Source organism: Anopheles marshallii, chromosome X, assembly GCF_943734725.1.
Source record: "Anopheles marshallii chromosome X, idAnoMarsDA_429_01, whole genome shotgun sequence".
NCBI classification, from domain to species: Eukaryota; Metazoa; Arthropoda; class Insecta; order Diptera; family Culicidae; genus Anopheles; species Anopheles marshallii.
In genome coordinates this window covers 10,819,116-10,838,297 of record NC_071325.1, presented here as the reverse complement: position 1 = coordinate 10,838,297, position 19,182 = coordinate 10,819,116, and the positions used below count along the sequence as shown (strand labels likewise).

The 19,182-nt window shown below is 43.8% G+C and overlaps 4 protein-coding genes across 4 annotated transcripts; 1 reads left to right on the top strand and 3 right to left on the bottom strand.

Annotated features, from left to right (window-relative positions):
* Positions 1–1,624: 1,624 nt before the first annotated feature.
* On the top strand, positions 1,625–4,171 carry LOC128719748 (chitinase-3-like protein 2). Its single transcript, XM_053813381.1, has 4 exons — positions 1,625–1,677; positions 2,192–2,316; positions 2,412–3,356; positions 3,525–4,171. Exons 1-4 carry the CDS (start codon positions 1,625–1,627, stop codon positions 4,169–4,171), a joined length of 1,770 nt encoding a protein of 589 aa, XP_053669356.1.
* Positions 4,172–7,270: 3,099 nt separating this feature from the next.
* Positions 7,271–8,844, bottom strand: LOC128708029 (glycine-rich protein 1-like). Its single transcript, XM_053802990.1, has 2 exons — positions 8,830–8,844; positions 7,271–8,446 (listed from the first exon to the last, which is right to left on the bottom strand). Exons 1-2 carry the CDS (start codon positions 8,842–8,844, stop codon positions 7,271–7,273), a joined length of 1,191 nt encoding a protein of 396 aa, XP_053658965.1.
* A 3,292-nt stretch (positions 8,845–12,136) lies between these two features.
* Positions 12,137–13,411, bottom strand: LOC128719573 (fibroin heavy chain-like). The gene is made up of 2 exons (XM_053813202.1): positions 13,397–13,411; positions 12,137–13,219 (listed from the first exon to the last, which is right to left on the bottom strand). Exons 1-2 carry the CDS (start codon positions 13,409–13,411, stop codon positions 12,137–12,139), a joined length of 1,098 nt encoding a protein of 365 aa, XP_053669177.1.
* Positions 13,412–17,312: 3,901 nt separating this feature from the next.
* Positions 17,313–18,866, bottom strand: LOC128707496 (fibroin heavy chain-like). Its single transcript, XM_053802453.1, has 2 exons — positions 18,852–18,866; positions 17,313–18,488 (listed from the first exon to the last, which is right to left on the bottom strand). Exons 1-2 carry the CDS (start codon positions 18,864–18,866, stop codon positions 17,313–17,315), a joined length of 1,191 nt encoding a protein of 396 aa, XP_053658428.1.
* Between the last annotated feature and the right edge of the window lie 316 nt (positions 18,867–19,182).

The window sequence follows — 19,182 nt, the reverse complement described above, 5'->3', positions numbered from 1 at the left end:
CGGAGCGTGAAGGCACAATGTACACCGCACAGCATACACTAGATACTACGCAAAAACAGAATCGGACAAATGTCTCCGAACACGATAGAGCCGTCGAAAAAAAAGATCCAGAAAGACCGGCGTTTGGGTCTACCTCCAAGTCAAATACAATGTAACTTTCTGGCGTGGCACATCACCATTATCGCTGCTTGTCATAAAAGTGTCACCGATGCTGTCTATGATGCTGTCACTTTAGCGACAGCTTCGTTATACCGTGGTTACACCGCAACGGTATTCAGTTGTATGCAGAGGTAGCAGTAGTAGAGACGCAGCTAAATGTGCATTAAGTAGCGCTTATACGTGCATTAATTTAGCAACGAAATTTATGTTGACTATTTAAATATTTTTAACAACATCGAATCGAAAAATATATTCCAGGGATAAGTAAGCTAAAAGTGTTCTTGGGTCATGTATGGCTGCTTTTCAATATTTTTGCTTCTGCTTAAACCCAATGATTAAGTTAGTAATCAGTCCAATAACTACTTCTGCAGTTAGGATATCGTATAACCCGTTTGTCCATAAAGCAGTCATAGTAAACCCATAGTTATAATTTGCTATTACTCTTTCCACACACACTCTCATCCACAAACGTACCTACACTAGTAAAAAAATATGGAATATCTTGAACAAAAGCGACACAACATTCTGTCAAAACAAGCATCTACGATTTCCAATACCTAGGTAATATGCTTTGTGGTCTGCTGTTCCGTACGTGAGTTCTGGTGTTCCAATCGAATCCCATCCTAGCAATCATTGCTGTGTATGTATTCTACTAGCGCATCTATTAAAGGACCCCTATATCTAATCTTTGTTGCGTACCAGCATAATAATATGTTCCTTGCCCAGTTTGCAACAAAATTGTGACGAATGTACGCAGCTGAAATATCGTGGAAAGTTAGCAAAAAGGTTTGTTCAGCAATGGAAGATTACGATAGTGATGCAGTTAGATTAAGCATTAAGATGAGTGTGTAAAGGCTTTTGAGCGTTAAGTTTCTTAAGTGTCATAATATCGAATTTTGTGTAAAGTAATTTCTAGAAATCGCCGATAAATAACACCATTACATTGTTGCAGGAATCGAGAAGAAAGCAACAATATTTCTTATGTGTTCAATCTTTCCCAACCTCCAAAGCAGCAGCATCACAGTCATTCAATTGTTATCTTCCATCGTCATTGCAATGCTATTCACAATAATCATATCGAAGGGCATGAGGATTAATCTATAAAAAGGGCGTAGAATATAACTATCACTCGACTTGTACATATTGTGGGTTGAAAAACATTTCCCTTATCTCTGTAAGACTGCTGCAATAATCAACTCTGTTTTGTTCTTTAAGGTGTCAGCAATCCAGCATAGTAATTCACGCTACTTGCAACTAGACAAGACATTTTAATTCATGGTACGAAATGCAGCTATTGTCGACGGGTCTCTGCTTCTGCTGTCTGCCGAGCTAAACAACACGTTTCCTGAAACGAAAAGCATTTATTTAACAGCACGAGATCCTAGACAGTGAACGGAATATCTTATTCTAGCGATATATTAAGCAGAACGATCGACCTTATACGGATACATCACCATCGAAGAAAATGTCGAAACAGCAAGGCAAATACGAGTTACTAAAGGAAGATACGAAGCTAAGGTAATTTAATTGATGTGTGATACACTTCTGTCTCTATTGAGGCACACTGTGCCATAACATACAGGGGTTCAATCTTTAAACTTATCTAATGATTATTTAGAGTAAAAAAGTTTAGCGAATAGCATAATCGTGTTAGGGAGAATGCATTTTGTAGCGCTTTTGTTATTTCAAGCAGAAGCGATACCCAAAAGTTTTGCTGGATAAGTGCCAACTATATGGGCTAAGTTTTTCACTCGCCGTTTGTGGTGTTTCCTGTTTGTGGTGTTTAATTTTTGGGACGCCTCCAAAGGTGCATTATGGTAATTGATTTCGTGGCGAGTTATTCGCTGCACAATTATGATTAATGTGCAATCTGTCCGTAACAGCATATTGCGTTAGACGTGCTTCTCCCTAAATGAAAAATAATATTTCACGTAGTTTGAGAGGATAATATTGAGCGTAGAATTTGTTACCATCTTTTTGAACTTGAACCAATTATGTATATTGATTGTGTTTTTTCTTGTTTTCTTCTTAGGAGACAGCATACCTATATTCAGAGCTGTTTGCTTATCGCTCTTTGTGGTATGTCAAGCCTTACGGTGTACGCAACATGGACTATGATATATCGGCAGAATCTAATTATTCCACCAGCACTTATTGGTAATATTTAGAAGAGAAAAATCAACTATTTACTAGTTTTTCGTGTTTGACGATATGGTATTATTCGTTAATTTTCGGATTTCTACTATTTGCAGATGTATCGCTTCACTGGCGGAATAGACTAGTGCTGTATGAGGAAGCGTTGCGCCATACTCTGAAACAGCAGCAGAAAGAATTGTTTCCAAACTATCAGGATACTCCCCACCTCGAAAGCGCTTATAAGGAAACAATTGTAAAAAGTATTTACGCAAATAATGGATCAACCATTCTGCCGGGTAATATATTCATTGCGACGAATGATACTCGCACAGGTGATAGAAACATGAGCAAATCTGCCGAACCGTTACGCGTGAAGGAGTTGGACAGTGAGCGGATATTTCCATCCCGGTTTGGAAACTACATCTACTCGAAGGAAGCAATGAATGGTCAGCCACCGAGTCCGAAAATTGTTTGCTACTATACGACCCCGGCACTGTTACGACCAGGAGTTATCGGGCGGAGCCATAATCTACGGCACATTCTTCAACCCGAGCATATCGACCCGTACCTCTGCACGCATCTCAACATCGGGATTATCAATATCGTCAATAACACGCTCTTCATCGATGGTGACGTGCGGGAAGCCCTAGTGCGTACGAAACAGCTCAGACGAGTTAATCCGTCGTTGCGCATTCTGCTTTGGATTGGCGGTGGTAGCGTTGGTGGGTTCACAGCCATGGTGGAGAACCATGCCAATCGCAAACAATTTATACAGTCAATTAAGGCAGCGTTGGAGCTGTATCATCTGGATGGTGTTGATCTGGACTGGGAGTTCCCTGATCATGGTGGTAAGCAACGGATGCATTTTTCTCAGCTGCTGCATGAGATACGGCGCGAGTATCAGCGGGAACACCGAACGTACATACTGAGCGTGGCCGTTGCGCCACAGGAAACGATCGCCTACATGGCGTACGATGTGACGGAAATCAATAACTACGCCGACTATGTAAACCTGATGACGTACGATTATCATTTTTACTCACCCGATCTGCCACAGACCGGTAAGTGTAAAGCAAACATAGAATAACGCAGGAATCCTTTTAAAAGAAACATATGCGAAGCTTACTTATCAAGTAATTCGTGTCAGAAAGTTGGTGCTACAGTAAAAATGCTTTCCTTCATACAAATAGTTCCGAATATTAATTTGCTTTTACATTCATCTCGTACAGGTTTGAACGCACCGCTGTATCGGAGAGCAAATGAACGTTCCCTGTTGGGTACGCTGAACATCAACGAATCCGTACACTACTGGCTGTCTGCTGGGTTGGAGAAAAGCAAGTTAATACTGGGACTCCCCACGTACGGTCACTCGTTCGCCCTAGTCAATCCGTTCAACACACGGATTGGCGCCCCGGCGTCCAATTACGGTCGCGTGGGCATGTTCGGATTTGCGTCCTACTCCGAAATATGTTGGTTCCGCCGGTACAATATCTACGTCCATCAGGTGTACGATGTGGAGAGCTGTTCGCCCTACATATATTCCGGCAGCGAATGGATCTCGTATGAAGACGAGCGTAGCCTCGAGTGTAAAGCCAAATACATCAAGGATCACGAGTTCGGTGGTGCGATGATCTTTTCCCTTAACACGGATGATTTCGGTTCCTACTGTGCGGACAATGCACTGTACGGGGATGGTTCTTCCGTACAGCAAGCTAGTTTTCCACTGCTGCGCAAGGTACGGTCTGTGCTGGTAGAAAATAACACCGACAAATCTACGACATACCAGCAGCCTAATGGAGCCAAACAAAAAAAACAAGCAGATAGAACGTCGGCCGCGTCCGCTGCAACGGAGGAAAGAATAGAGGAAAACCGGTGAACCACCGTCATTCCCTTACCTTCACTAAACGAAAGTTCCAGGATAGACGCATTGCTAATGCTAATACGATAATGGGATGATGGGGTCTGTAAAATTGGCAAAGATTGGACCGGCTACGAACGGAAGCACCTGAAGTGCCGTCCAGTGTTAGTGGATACTTGTTGATACGCTATTTATTTTTTCCCATTTTAAAACTGGTGTCTTTTTTTTACCCCAAACCCCTTTTCCCCAATTTGCCACACATGAACGTGATCAATGAACCATTTGTGCTTCCTCCAGTGCTGCTGAAATTGTGCAAAACACGCTTCACCGTAATGATTGTAATTAAATTCTAGTCAACACATGCAAATTGGAGGTACATTTTTTTTACTGCTAAACATTTTTAATGATGCGAAAAGTGTTTTAATCGAAACGTTGCAAAATCGCCATGCAAGCATGAAGAATGTGTCTCTTGCCTGCAGGGCATTTGAATAGGAGTTCTGCCTTTTGTATGATATTAATTAGATTTGTTTTTTCTTTTGTTGGAAGACGGTGGTGAAACTTATCTTTTTGTTCATGCTTCATATTTTGCAGGGGAGGGCAATATTTTTTGGTTTCCTTATGTTCTTTGTATCTTTTCTCTCTTTATCTCCTAACGAAAAAAAAACGTACCGTTTGTGAAGGTGTCTAATATATCTTATTCCAATAATCATTCCGGTCAATGTTACGTGAACTATGCAAATGTAAATAGTTTTTATTACAGCACAAATACAGCCGAACATGTGCTTATATAATGACATTTAAAGTAGACGAACTTAACGTCTACAAGTATGGTAACAACAGAAAAGGGGAAAACGAAAAAAATATTGAAAACTAGAGGAAAGGACACCAGATAGATTATCAATGTACCAATTTATTGTCTTCCAGCAAAGTAAAAGAGGCCTGTGTATAGTTCTTTGCGCGTTGCGTCTGCAAACAGTGTCCAGCCCCCAGCACACCCTTCATTGTTTCACACTTATTGAGGCTAGCGATTGATTTGAAGGAAAGGTACTCGACTCGAGGTAACACATCGAGAAACGAGTTTAGATGTACGAACAATTCAATAAAATGAAACAAAAACCATAATAAGTTCCAGTATGTGTAGAGAGACGATTGTCTCTATGGTAGGAATATGTAAAGGAGTGCAAGGACAGCAGAACGGCCTTCATCGGATTCTAAAACGTTAACTGAAACATGTGCCTCTGATTGAATCCGTTCTCCGTTCGTTTGTTTGTTTTTTTTATAAATATATTAATTTATATGTTCAATTGTTGTTTTTTTTTGGTTTTTAAAACTAATTTATTGTTACTGCAGATCAACATTTTAGGGAGAGTTCTGCGCGAGTAGTGTTACTGTTTACGCAATAATCGCACGACACGCTCTGTTTTTTTTATACTGAAATATATCTAAAACAAACAAAAAATCAAAATGTTATCGCAAACATGGGATGTGCCTCGTTAATATCACCAGTAGATTTTAAATGTTGATTTTGTGAAATGTGATAGAATTGCAGTATGAAGGCTAAAAATAGAAATAAACGGTCCCGAATTGTTAGAACTTTTTTTCGTACTAGACTCAAACGGATAATGGTGCCTGTAACATGTCCGAAACATTACACTCATCAACAAGAAAGCAAGTATTAGTATTAGTAGACATGATGGTATTAAAAGATAAAGATATAAAAATATTATTAAAATAATGGTAGCTGTTTTGGCTTGCCCATAGGTGCAGCGACGCCGTTTCTCAAACGACAGGACAGATCCAAAATCTTATCAGGACCAATCCTCCGTAGCAAGGACTAACTCCTGGCTAAAATAAAGGCCGTAAAATAAATAAAGTAAGCCAGGAATGGCAGAAATAGTTTCATGCTAGATAGACAGATAGATGCCATAACTTCATGTGTTGAAGTTTGTAAAATTGAAGATGCAAACGTGCCTCGGTATTTGGTCTAATACACCTGTCCCCCAGATTGAATATCTCCCAATATGTACCGACTCTTCGTAGCAACTTGCTAGACTTATCTGGTTCCAAACCAGGTCTAGTAAGCCATTATAAAGCCGGTCCGATCTAGTGTGCCATTATGCCAAGCAGATAAAGAATAAATATCTGTTAGCTTAACCTTTGATAACCAAACACTATATATGTAATAGCATCATTTGCAATATCAGAAACACGTTTGGTTTGGGTGCAAGATTCGAGCCGAGAGCCTGCACCTGATTCATTGGAAATTTTAAACCTTAAGACTAATAATGAAGTGTATGCTAATGATGATGTTACAATAGCTGCGCTTCTGCACGGCCTAGCGACATGACCGGTGGGAAGATAGGGTTGACAATATACGAAAACAAAAACTTGACCGTGGATCTCCAAATGTTGGCTTTCAGACCAATACCAGTCAGACCTGTTTCGGAATTGCCGTTTGCCGTCCGGACCTGTCGGATTCTCATAGATCAAGGTCACGCACCGGGAGACGCGTTAATCATGATATATATCGTGTTCGGGTGTGCACCTTATTCTGCTTTCAATCGGATCATCCACATACCATCCTACAGATCGGTCGCTTTCCTATTGAAAAGATTACGTAATCCACGAGCTCTTGAGCTGTACGTTTTTTTTTTGCATCATGTGGCGAGATACCATGGCACGTAGAAGGATGTCGATTTTCTTTTCACAATCAATCAGAATGCGGGAATGCTTTCATAATTGTATACATTTTTTTTTTATTGAGCTTAGCTTGGAAACAGATTTAAAGGGGATTAATTCGTTGAGGCGGAAGCGAAAGAATGTGCAAAGTGCGAAAGGCTAATTCAGGTAGATCATGGAAGACGCCTGTGATGGTTTGAATGCAGTATCATGTCGGTAAGGTCGGTACGCTCAATTTTGTTTTCCTTTCCGTTCGTATGAGGATGGGTGTTTGGCCGCTTCATATGTAATTCTTCTGATTAGTACGTAATCTCATCGCTTGGCTGCTGGGTATTCGGTGTATCTCTACAGTCTTTGTTGTGCACTGTCGCAAGACAAACACTAGCGCTTTGGGTTGAGTTGGAGGTTGGCTCTTTTGCTACGGTACGGTTCGGAGCATTAGTAGACAACAGTGTTAACAGCGCCAGCGCCTGCATCAGCACCAAGAGCGAGCCCGTCGTACGAGGACGCGGCACCCGCACCGGCAGATGCAGCATTGAAACCTGCAGCACTGCCCGCAGATGCGGCCGACTCGCTGCCGGAACGCGCGTTGAAATCGTAGTCATTGCCGGACGCACCCGCACTGGCAGCGCTGGACGCACCTGCAAACGAACCGGCGGAACCGTCAAAGTTGGCGCCGAATCCGGCACCACCAGCAGCGGAACTGAAAGCGTTGGCACCAGCGGTAGCACCGCTGAATGCATCGGCGGAGGCACCACTGAAGGCACTGGCATCAGCGCCGGCAGCGGCTTGCGCGTCCTTGCCCTGGTACTTGACGAAGTACACCTCCGGCTTGCCGGAAGAGAACGAGCTGGCGTCCGCAACCGAACCGGCCTTCGCCTGGGCAGGCTTGTTGACGAGCACGTAGACGATCGTCTTCTCCTCGGTTTTGCTGGCAGCCTGGGCTGATGCACCGGCTTCAGCGCTGGCAGACGGGGCCTTGATGAAGATGATCTTGTAGTGTTTGCGGGGCGTGATGGTCAGCGTGTTGGCTCCGGCGGCCGCCTTCGGCTCCTCGGGTGCCACGTGGTAGTAGAAGTTCTTGTAGATTACTGGTGCAGCATAGCGGACCTGGGTCTGGGCAGCGGCCGAGGCGGAAGCACCAGCGGACGAACCAGCGGCAGAACCGCTGGCGAAACCACCGGCAGAACCGCTGGCGAAACCACCGGCGAAACTGTTGCTGCTAGCCGAAGCACCAGAGAACGCACCGGCGCCACCGAAGCGAGCATCGACTGCACCGGCACCGGCTTCGGCGTTACCATTCGCAGAGGCACCCGCGGCACGTAGTCCCGCCTGGTAACCGGCATCGTAGTCGGCACTGCCAGCACCGGCAGAAGCTCCGGCAGAAGCCCCGGCAGAAGCCCCGGCAGAAGCACCGGCAGCACTGAATCCAGCAGACCGTGCTCCGCCTAAATCGGCACCACCAACGACGGTGTCTTCGAACACTGCGGGCGCATAGTCCACCGATATGGACTGTTGTCCAACGTCATAACTGCTCGCAGCACCAGCCGCTGCGGCTTGGCGAAGCTTCAATCCGATATCAGCGGAAGCGACAGCCAAACAGGCAGCAAAAATCTATAATGTGGGAGGGTTGAAGAGTATTGAAAGTACAAGACATTAGTTCATTGCAATACTTGCAACATATCATGCAACACTTGTGATCTAGAATGCCACTGAGAAGTAAGATATCATTCATTTTGCTGGAATCCACAAAGTACTTCTCGTAGGATGCTATATTAAGAAGCTCCTGGATGCTGCTCCCCGGGATATCTTGGTCCGCACGAGTTTTGATTGTTGCTCATCTATTTTGTGATAAATAGTTGATAGGTGACCGGATAGAAGAACACTCGTGCAACAGATCTACTGATCGTCTGCCTGCGAATAACGCCGCACTCCCGATATCACCTGTAACCTCAGGGCCTTAACGCTACACAAACGTGCAAAACAATGAAACTCACCACAAAAAAACGCATTTTTGTGCTGTTGAACTGTTCGATGTAACTCTAGAGCGGGTGTGCTCGTTCGAACGCCGAACTTTACTGAACCAGCGGTAGGTCCAACGCCTTATATATACACCGTATCAATAGCAGATGCTCAATATTAGACATCAGTTTTGTCTCATCTAGCATTGTCTAGCTAGTTTTGGCTGCGGTTTATTAATTCAGCGAATATCAAAAAAGTGTCTTTGCTACGGTGCGCTTATCTTCCATCTCGCCTGCTCGTCTTGTACGCCGGGCGTGCTGAGCGATTAACGCGACGGATATACGAATATAGGATGGCCATTCGTTGGCTGTGGAGCAGCGATGGTTCGGTGGGGATGTAAATCTAGTTAGAAAATTGCCGAAATCCATACGCAAAGGTTTGTCCGTTATTCAGTGCGACATTAGCATGGCCGGGTGGTACTTTTCAATGTTTGAATATCTTGATATTATTACCTTTTCTTACATTTTTTATCACTCCATTTCCAATCACCGATCAACTGCTGATATTCGATCTGACCACACTCCGAACTTTTGAATCGGTGAGCGCTGTGTGTATGTGTGTTTGTTTTCTTCATTTTTTTTTGCTGACCACTTGATCTATACCCCTTCCTCTGAAATCTTAAGCATCACTGATTGTATCATCACTAATCGAATAGCAACACAGCATTGCTTCGGCTGTGTTCGGTCGGGGCGTGATAGCGATGGCAGGTGGGGGATTTTTATGAAGATCACTTAGCATGACCGATAGAGCACAGCAGATGAGAAAACAAGTTCGGAAACAACACCTCGGCGAACGTGCTGAGCAAAAAACAAAACCAAACAAAAATACACTTCGTCTATGTAAATGCCAATATCATTTATTTAATATCAGGCATACCTTATTCGGCTGGAGTGATTTTAATAAAGATCAACTGGATATATGATCTTCTCACTGTAAAGTTCTACATGCGTAATCTCTTATTGCCCTGCAATCATAAAATCTCAAGTTTACGAAACAAAAGCGTAGAGCAAAACATGGAAGATCAGCAAATCGGCAAAACATGGAACAGTCTAAATAGGCCAAGGGCAATAGAATACAAAACGAACTTAATTAGGTCAAAATTCCGCTTAAAAACTGTTTTCTAAGTAAACAAGTGTACGCTTACAGGTTAAGAATTATCAAATTGCAATATATATACCGGAATGTATGAAAATTGTTTAAAATTCCCCAGAATATGATCGTCAGTAAGTTGAATGGTTCCAAATATTACCACGTGCTTGCTCTGATTAAGATGTAGGACTCTGAATGAATCTTTGGACTAAAGGAATGTATCGGAATCTCTATTCCTAAATGATCCGCTACTGCTCAGGTAATTGATGATTTTTTTGTGTGAGTCGATTCCTGATTTGAATGACTCCTTAATTAAGATTCATATAAATGACTCGTTTCAAAAGATTCATAAAGTACAACACTACAAACTTCGATTCACGGTCCATGCCACCGTGGAGTTCCAGCCTGCAACTTATGTTCTCTATTTCAAGAGCACCAAGTGTCACCCTACCCAAGGTGATGTCTCAGGATGACTTCAACGATATTATATACATCTGTAAGCAACCAAGAGTCACCCTACTTACTCACTTACTTATCCGGCGCTACAACCACTTCGCGGTCTTTGCTTGCTGCAGGAGTCCTGGACGACCTATAAAAACATTATGGGCTGGGTCGTCCGGTGTCATGCTCATGACGTGACCAGCCCACCGAAGAGTCTTTTTCGCCGTACAGCTCATAGATTGCAGCGGTTCCTCCATTGTCCTTCCAAAATCCTTCTGAGCATCTTCCTCTCGAACGCGGCTAAGAGGGTTTCGTCAGTTTTGGACAACTTCCAAAACTTTGGAGGTGTATGTGAGAACTGGAACTATATAAGTTCTAAATAATTCCAGCTTTGTTTGTCGTGAAAGGTGTTTTGAGAAGAGAAGTTTTCTGAGGCTGTACAAAGACTTAGAGGCAGCCAGCACCCTAGCACGTATCTCAACATCAATGTTTTTGACGGTACTGACTTTAGGCCCAACTTCGAAAGTGTTCGTGTGTTTTGGAGTTCGAAAGTGTTCGAAAGCGAAAGTGTGCTCATCTTTTTGTACGTCACCTCCGCATAAGTAGGATTTGTTGACAGGACCGCTGGCAGTGCCACTATCAACTTGGTTTTTACTTCGTTAATCTCCAACCCGACGTTTTCTGCCGCCTGCTTAATCCTTTGGTGAGCATCCACTACGTAGGAGAGCCGTAAACCAATGATGTCTACGTCACCAGCGTATGCCAGGATCTGGATTGACTTATAGAAGATGGTCCCGCGGATCGCGGATGGCCCTCTAAAACGCTAGGTTGAAGAGTAGACATGCCATCTCCTAGTTGGCAGCTTGCCCATCTCCTAGGCGCAGACCTTTGGTGGTAGCAAAGGGCCTTAAGAGTTTTCCATCCATCATCACCTGGCATGTGATGTTGGTCATTGTCATTCGTACTAATCTGTTAAGTTTAGCTGGGATGAGGAAAAGATCTCTTGGCGTCGTAAAGTTTACCCTTGCTATGCTGTCGTGTGCGGCCTTGAAATTGATGAAGAGATGGAAGCCATTTTCTCCAAGAGCAGATCAGTCGTTGATTTTCCGTTTCCGAATCCTCTCTGATAGTTTCCAACTACCTTAAAAGCAAGCATTGAAGATGTTGCAGGATATCTTCGATATAGTATCATTCTGAAGTACATATGCACAACAACAGGCTTCAGAACTTAACCACTCTGAGGATGGGTTGTTTTTGAACCAATATACATTTTATTACAATCCATTATGGTACAATATCCATAACCCGCAACGATTATGTAAGCATGCGAGTTAAACCTGGCCTAAAGTTAAAAATTGGCTTCTTATTGCACTCATAAACTATAGATTTAGTGAAAACACTCTCCTGCAGGTTGCTCTGATCAAACGATAGCATCTTCTCTCTCACACACCGCCAGCAACGTTTATTGCATTGCTGCAACGTGAGATTGTTTTTTTGAAGCTTTAGCTATACTAGGGAAAATAAATCTATCTTATTTGCTTATATTTTTAACATCGTTTTAAGAGTTCACCAGAGAAGGTACATGAGAAAACAATGGTGAATGTCCTTGGTACGCAAAATGCCTGATTCGCAACCATGCTGCTGCATAACTAAATTGTTTCACAGAACACCAATTGAGACTGGTGGTGGGCGCTTTGGAATAGGTTAACAGATGCGTAAAACATACATAGAGCACTTAGATATTATAAGTACTTAGAAGAAGCCACTGTTAGCGCCAGCGTTAGCACCAGCGGAAGCACCTCCATTGTAGCCAGCACCATTTCCAAATCCATCATTCTGCACACCCGCACCAGCACTGGCACCGGCATTGGCAAACGTTCCCGTTCGGCCGAAATCGCCATTATATCCTGCTGCTGCATTAGCGTCAGCAGAAGCAAAGCCACCATTACCATTGTATCCGGAACCAGCCCCAGCATTAGCATTAGCATTAGCATTACTGAAGGTGCCATCAGCACCGGCAGTGGCACGGGAGTTAGCGATAGCAGTAGCCCCCGCGTTCTTGTTCTCGTACTTGACAAAGAATACTTCTGGCTTGCCGGATACAAACGAGTCCGCCTTAGCATCACTAGTACCGGTAGCCTTGGCCTTGTTGTTAACCAACACGTATACAAATGTCTTTTCTTCAGTTTGGCTGGTAGCTTTAGCGCTAGTATCGCTATTGGCACTGTCGGACGGAGCCTTGATGAAGATGACCTTGTAATGTTTGCGGGGTGTGATGGTCAGCGAGTCAGCATCGGCGTGCTTTTTCGTATCCTCCGGTGCCACGTGATAGTAGTAATTCTTGGTAATTTCCGGCTTAGCATAACGGACGTTGGCGTTGGCTTTAGCAACAGCTCCTCCAGCACCACCAAATGCGCTGGATGTTGCTATTGCTGACTGACCTGGATATCCACCTGCAAATCCTGGTTGCGCTCCTGGCTGATATCCTGCACCTGGACCAACACCAGCTCCAGCGTTGGCTTTAGCGTAGCTTTGCGCTCCTGGCTGGCCTGGATATCCACCTGCAAATCCTGGTTGCGCTCCTGGCTGATATCCTGCACCTGGACCAACACCAGCTCCAGCGTTGGCTCTAGCGTAGCTTTGCGCTCCGGACTGATCTGGGTATCCACCTGCAAATCCTGGTTGCGCTCCTTGCTGGCCTTCACCACCAACTTGATCCTGATAAACGAGCGGTGTAGGTACAATTCTCACTGATGCATCTCCGCTACCAGGTCCGCCAGCAACGAGTGGTGCATATGACAATGCCGAGGCGATTCCGATGCATGCGGCAATAATCTGAAGGGTTAAGAAACGTGTCAAACAGTTGGAAAACAGATGGCTTCATAGAAATTGAACAGTAATCCTGAGCGGATTCATCGGAGACTGCTATTGAAAGGATTGATTGGTGTGGCGGTGCGTTTGAAAGAACATTTGATTGTTGATCGATGCTAGTGTTAGCTTTCGAAAACTTACCAAAAAGAAGCGCATTTTGAAGCTTGCCGAAATCCCCGTAGCCTGGAATATCCGATTGATGATTTCTTTCGAGTGACCTCTTTGTGCCAAAGTTTAAAGTGAACTGTGAGAAGCTTAGAATGTTGGCCTTTTATATAGTGACCCGCCAGCAGCTACGAGAAGCAAACTTGCTACGATTATTTTTAGCTATTACTAATTCTTCTTGCAATCTCCTTTCAGCATATCCATTAGGACTCAAAAGCTCGTTTTCCTTCTCATCTGAATTTTGCGAAAAATTTCATGTGTTTTTCTTTTCTTTCGAGCGTTTATCAGTGCTGCGAAAGGTCACAAGGTGTATGGAAATGAGGTTGAAAGTATTGGGGTGAATCCAATAAATTTTTTGCAATCTTCGCTAACCTACAACGAACGTTTTTAATCAGGGTTCCCTATCTGAGGCATTCCGTTGCGTTCGGTTTTACGTTCAACATGATTTAATTATCGGTCACGATAAAGATCATCTTACCGCGTACACTTTTGGTGTATTTCTAGTTGCTTGAGTTCTTTATAAAACGGATCTTTCATTACAAAAATTTGATCAACCAAATGAGGATGTTGAAGAGATAGAATGAGATCATGGCATCTATCAATTGGTTCAGATTCTATACGAGAACTTTGCAGAACTCGTTTCAACAGCGTTAACGTTACTTTTTCTCAATTTATTTATAAAATCTTGTACTTAAGTTTCCTATTTACCCAGTTATTTATTTTGTCTCTAGCATTACAGGTTACATTAACTTTTTCCATGCTTTAGCAGCATTTGATTCGTTGGATACTGTATATTGAAAGGCTATTATCTCAGCATTATCACAAGGTATTGAATCCATTCAGTTATGGAAAATTATCCTTTCAAGGTTCGGAGATGCGGATTGTAACTTAGATAAAATTATCAGAATAGGCAACCGTACAGGCCGGATATAATTAAAAATGATTAGAAAATTATTTAACCATATTAAAATTGATTACAGGTTTCTGATTTCTAAATAAGAAACATCTTGCTAGGGTGATCGCTTATCGTATGCTAAGCGACACTAGGAAATGTGACCAGTTTCTAATCATATGTTTGATTACTATCTGCATGTAGTTGTATGTAAACGTGTATCGACCGTACTTGTTGCTTTACACTGCTGTATCTGTGCGTTCACACAGTTCTCTTCGCAGCTAACGTGCGAAAGCGTGCAGACGTTAGCAAGTGTTCGTCCGTAGTTATTGCAACTAGTATTGTGTGTTGTTCGTAGTATTGTTTGTGCATTTCTATTCAGCAATCAATCAACCTATTTGTTGTACTATTTTAACAATACCAAAGTTTACAAACGTATCTGGGCAAAAAGCTACAAGATGAGCGGCCACCACGATGCTCAGAAGCCAGCCAGCCACATTATGCGACGTAAGGTCAACGACCAAGTGGATCTATACTCCGGCGAACTCTATGTGATACAGAATCTGTTACGGGAGCAGTTATCAACCGTAACACAACTGCAGATAATGCTTCCGACCGTTGAAGCTAATTAGCAACGGAGCTCTGGAACTGCTCATATAGCATTTAGAGACAAGCATAAAAGAGTTCGGTAACAATCCATGCCACTTGCCAGCGCATGCCAGTTTTGACAAATGGTATGCTTACTATGAACCACTATTTCATGAAAATGGCAAAGGGTTCGATGATATTGCTACAGTACGGTTGCTGCTAAATAAGCTTGGCATGGCCAAGTACCTCAAGTATCGGTGCTACATATTGCTTATGATTATTTTAATGATTATAACATCAACAGAACGGTTAAAATCATGAAGCTATTGTTCGGAGGGCATTAACCAAAGTGCAGAAAACAGTTCGATTGCCTGAGGCTTAGAAAAAGTTCATCGGAGGACTGCAAAATGTTTGCGCGTCGGGTAAACAAAAAGCAGTCGTAAAAGCTGATTTATCGAAAATGACACAAGAAGAGTTTAAATGCCCGTGTGTGGATTGCAGGATGCAAAGAATGCAAAGACGCAAAGAGCTGGAAGAGCTTATGAAAGTGTGCCAGAAGTTAATTAAGCTTCGTCAGTTTACAGAATACAGAACGAAAGCAGCATCAACAAAGAGAATAAAATTACGTAATAAGGAAAGGATGCAGTCTGATCTTCTTCAACGGAGACAATCGACGTTACGGTGGTTCTTCAAACGCAATGGAGATTGGGGATAGTATTAGCCCATACGTGGAACCTTCCTTGAGATATCTTTGTCATTCGTATCGCAGTCATTATCGTTATCATGGTGATCGCTAAGGTCCGAGACAGCATCTGCACCGAACTTCACGAGCTGTAGTGGGTGGAACTTTATCTTAAGAAAAGAGGCATTACTGTAATTGTTGCGAACGTGATCAGAAATCATGAATGAGCATGCTAGCATTCAGGGAAGGTAACCGCATAAGTAAAACCGCATAAAAAATATGAACGCTCACGATTGATAGAATAAACAAATACGATCAACGATGCGATGCAACGATACAAATACGATTCGGTAAAAAAATAATTATTGCAAATAAGCTGACACCATACAATCACGAACGGGCGGAACCACTTGACAATGCAAGATATCCTAACGCAAGGAGAATGATTCTATCTTTCATCTTACTTTCTCTTACCAATCTCAAAACGCATTGATTAGTATACAGGCAGGAAAAATTGGTTAATAAACTTCACTTGTACCTCAAACCAAACTGATATTTTCAAGTCGTTGGGTTTGGCAATCGAGTTGAACGGAGATCCACATTTAGATACTAGTTCTGATTTAATGCAGAAGAAAAGGATACTTGTCCGAGCCGAACAATTCCGAGCGCCTTCACTTCAGTAAACGTTCCAGTGAAAGCAAAAGTCCACCGTTAGGAAATAACCCTAAAAATCTAGAGAAAAGCCTAACGATCGAGATGATCTGAAACGCCAAACGAGACTTGCGCGAGAGTTTCAAGGTATCCACGGCGGCGGAACTAGCATTCCGCATTTATTCCCGCAGTAACAGTAATGATGATATAGATATTGTAATTGAATCCTGATTCGCGAAAGGTGATATCGTTATTGTTATTGTAATACATATTTAAGTTTCAATGCAGTGTATCAGAAGTTTTATTATCTGTACACAACAACCAAAAGATGTGTTCTGTGTTGGAACCAAAAGTTGAAGTTTTGGAGTTATTTCTGGACTATTTTAGATCTCTCTGAAGAATAATGATTGAAAATGTACAAGCGCTTACAGTGTTTGTTTTAGATAACACATTTTATTATTATCGTTTGTTTTGTTATGGATATTTGCATCCAAATATCTACGTATATGTGTATGTATATGTGTGTGCGTGTGTGTTTGGATACACTTGTCTTATGATACAACGCTGGCTTCTTAATGATGTACGCACAAACTAAGGATGTATCGAAAACGCGATTGATGCACTAATCACTAGGCACGTCCTCCTTATCGGGCCGTGTACTTTCGCTCGTTACGATACTGCTTTTCAGATCATTGAACTGCACAAAGGGAAAATAAATCTATCTTATTTGCTTTACGTTTCTACAGATTTAAGGAAAAATCGAGGACGAAGATGAGGAAGGTAAGAGGGACACGGGTGGGGAGGAAAAAAAACTACTTTAAGGTACTTGTTACATGACGCGGTCGACAGTCAAATCATGTTTCGTAGAATCAATTATCGTACTGGGTTTTTTTTTTCTCCAATATACACATCGTTCAAACTCCGTTCGGGCTAATCCATTTGTAGAGGGCATCGTAATTTCAATTCCATGAGTATGCTGCTGTGCAACTGAACCGTCCCACGGGAAGACCGGTTTAGAATGAACACAGACGCTTTGGGATAGGTTAATTGTTGAGTAAGGCATCCATCGTGGCAGGTATCTAGTACACGAAGCTACCAGCGCCGGCGTTAGCGCCAACGGCAACACCGTCGTACGAAGGTGTTACACCAAGCCCGGCACCGGTGGCGGCGGCAGTGTAGCCAGCGGTATATCCAGCGTTGTAACCGCTGCTTCCAGCAGAGCTGCTAGACACACCGCTGCGAGCACCGAAATCAACGAAGTCATTGGCCGCACCAACACCGGCAGACGCGCCGGCATCAGCGTATGATCCCGCACCACCGAAACCGGCATCAAATCCAGCGCCACCAGTGGCGAATGCGTCGCTGCCAGCAAACGAACCGGCACCGGCACCGGCACCAGCACCAGCACCAGCAAAAGCGGAAGAACCAGCCTGAGCGTCCTTGCCCTGGTACTTGATGAAGTACACCTCCGGCTTGGCGGAAGCGAACGAGCTGGCATCAGCGAACGAACCGGCCTTTGCCTTGGCAGGCTTGTTGACGAGCACGTAGACGAGCGTCTTCTCCTCGGTTTTGCTGGCAGCCTGGGCTGATGCACCGGCATCGGCACTGACGGACGGGGCCTTGATGAAGATGACCTTGTAGTGTTTGCGGGGCGTGATGGTCAGCGTGTTGGCTCCGGCGGCCGCCTTCGGCTCCTCGGGTGCCACGTGGTAGTAGAAGTTCTTCTGGATCACTGGTGCAGCATAGCGGACCTGGGTCTGGGCAGCGGCCGAGGCAGAAGCGCCAGAGGACGAACCGAATCCGGAACCGGAAGCGAAGCTGCTGCTACCAGCCGAAGCGCCAGAGAATCCACCGGTGGCACCGAATCGACCAGCGGTACCGAATGATCCACCAGTTGCCGAGGCACCGGCAGAAGCACCAGCCCGAAGTCCCGCCTGGTAACCGGCATTGTATTCAGCGCCACCAGCACCAGCAGAACGGCTAGCAGCACCTCCAAAGCTACCTCCAAATCCACCAGCACCTGCACCAGCACTAGCTCCAGCGCTGGCACCGGCACCGGCACCACCGAAACCTGCACCACCAAACGAGCGAGCATCAGCGGACGCGCCGACAACGGAGTCCTGGTAAACGGTGGGTGCGTAGTCAACGTTCACCGACTGTTGACCGACATCGTAACTGCTGCCACCGGCACCGGCCGCTTGACGTAGCTTCAGCCCAATGTCAGCAGAGGCAACTGCCAAACAGACGGTTAATACCTTTAAAATTGCGAGCAGATTGAAAAAAAAGGTTATTATTGCTTGGATTCTGAGACAAGTTTAATCTCAAGTTGATAATTTAATGGTTTGGTATGAAAGGTTCGAATAGGTAAAACACGAATGTTCTCCAACAAATGGATATCTTCGTTTCCAGCACACAAGCACGATTGATTGATGATGCTCTTGCTTGCGAGCGTTGTTGAATGATGGGCAGATGCGGGATGCGGGACTATCAAGAATCAAAGTGGTGTTTTGATCGCAAAACCACAAAAACTAATCTCGCTAATCAAGAAACCATTGAAGCGCAACCGGAGGCACCACTGAGATGTGCTTTTCAGGCAGGTATCGTGTATTTGAACTCACCACAAGAAAGCGCATTGTAACTGTGTGTTCGAAATATGACGGACTGTAAACGCGCACTCACAATAGTACACTTGTCAGAATGTCTTCTGAAGACTTCCTTCCAGTGGCCTGTTCGTAGGAAAGATCGAACTTGACTGATGAAGGTACAGGACTTTGGCTATATATATACTGCGCCGTTAGAAGATATGAAAAGGCGTTGTCCTGTGTTATTTTTACGAATGCAACTTGTTTTTTTTTTCTCTCCTTTATATGATGCACGCTATGAGAATGGAAGACCATGGAAAACATGGAAATCTGGTTAGAAATGGTCAGCTTTTGGTAATAAATCTGA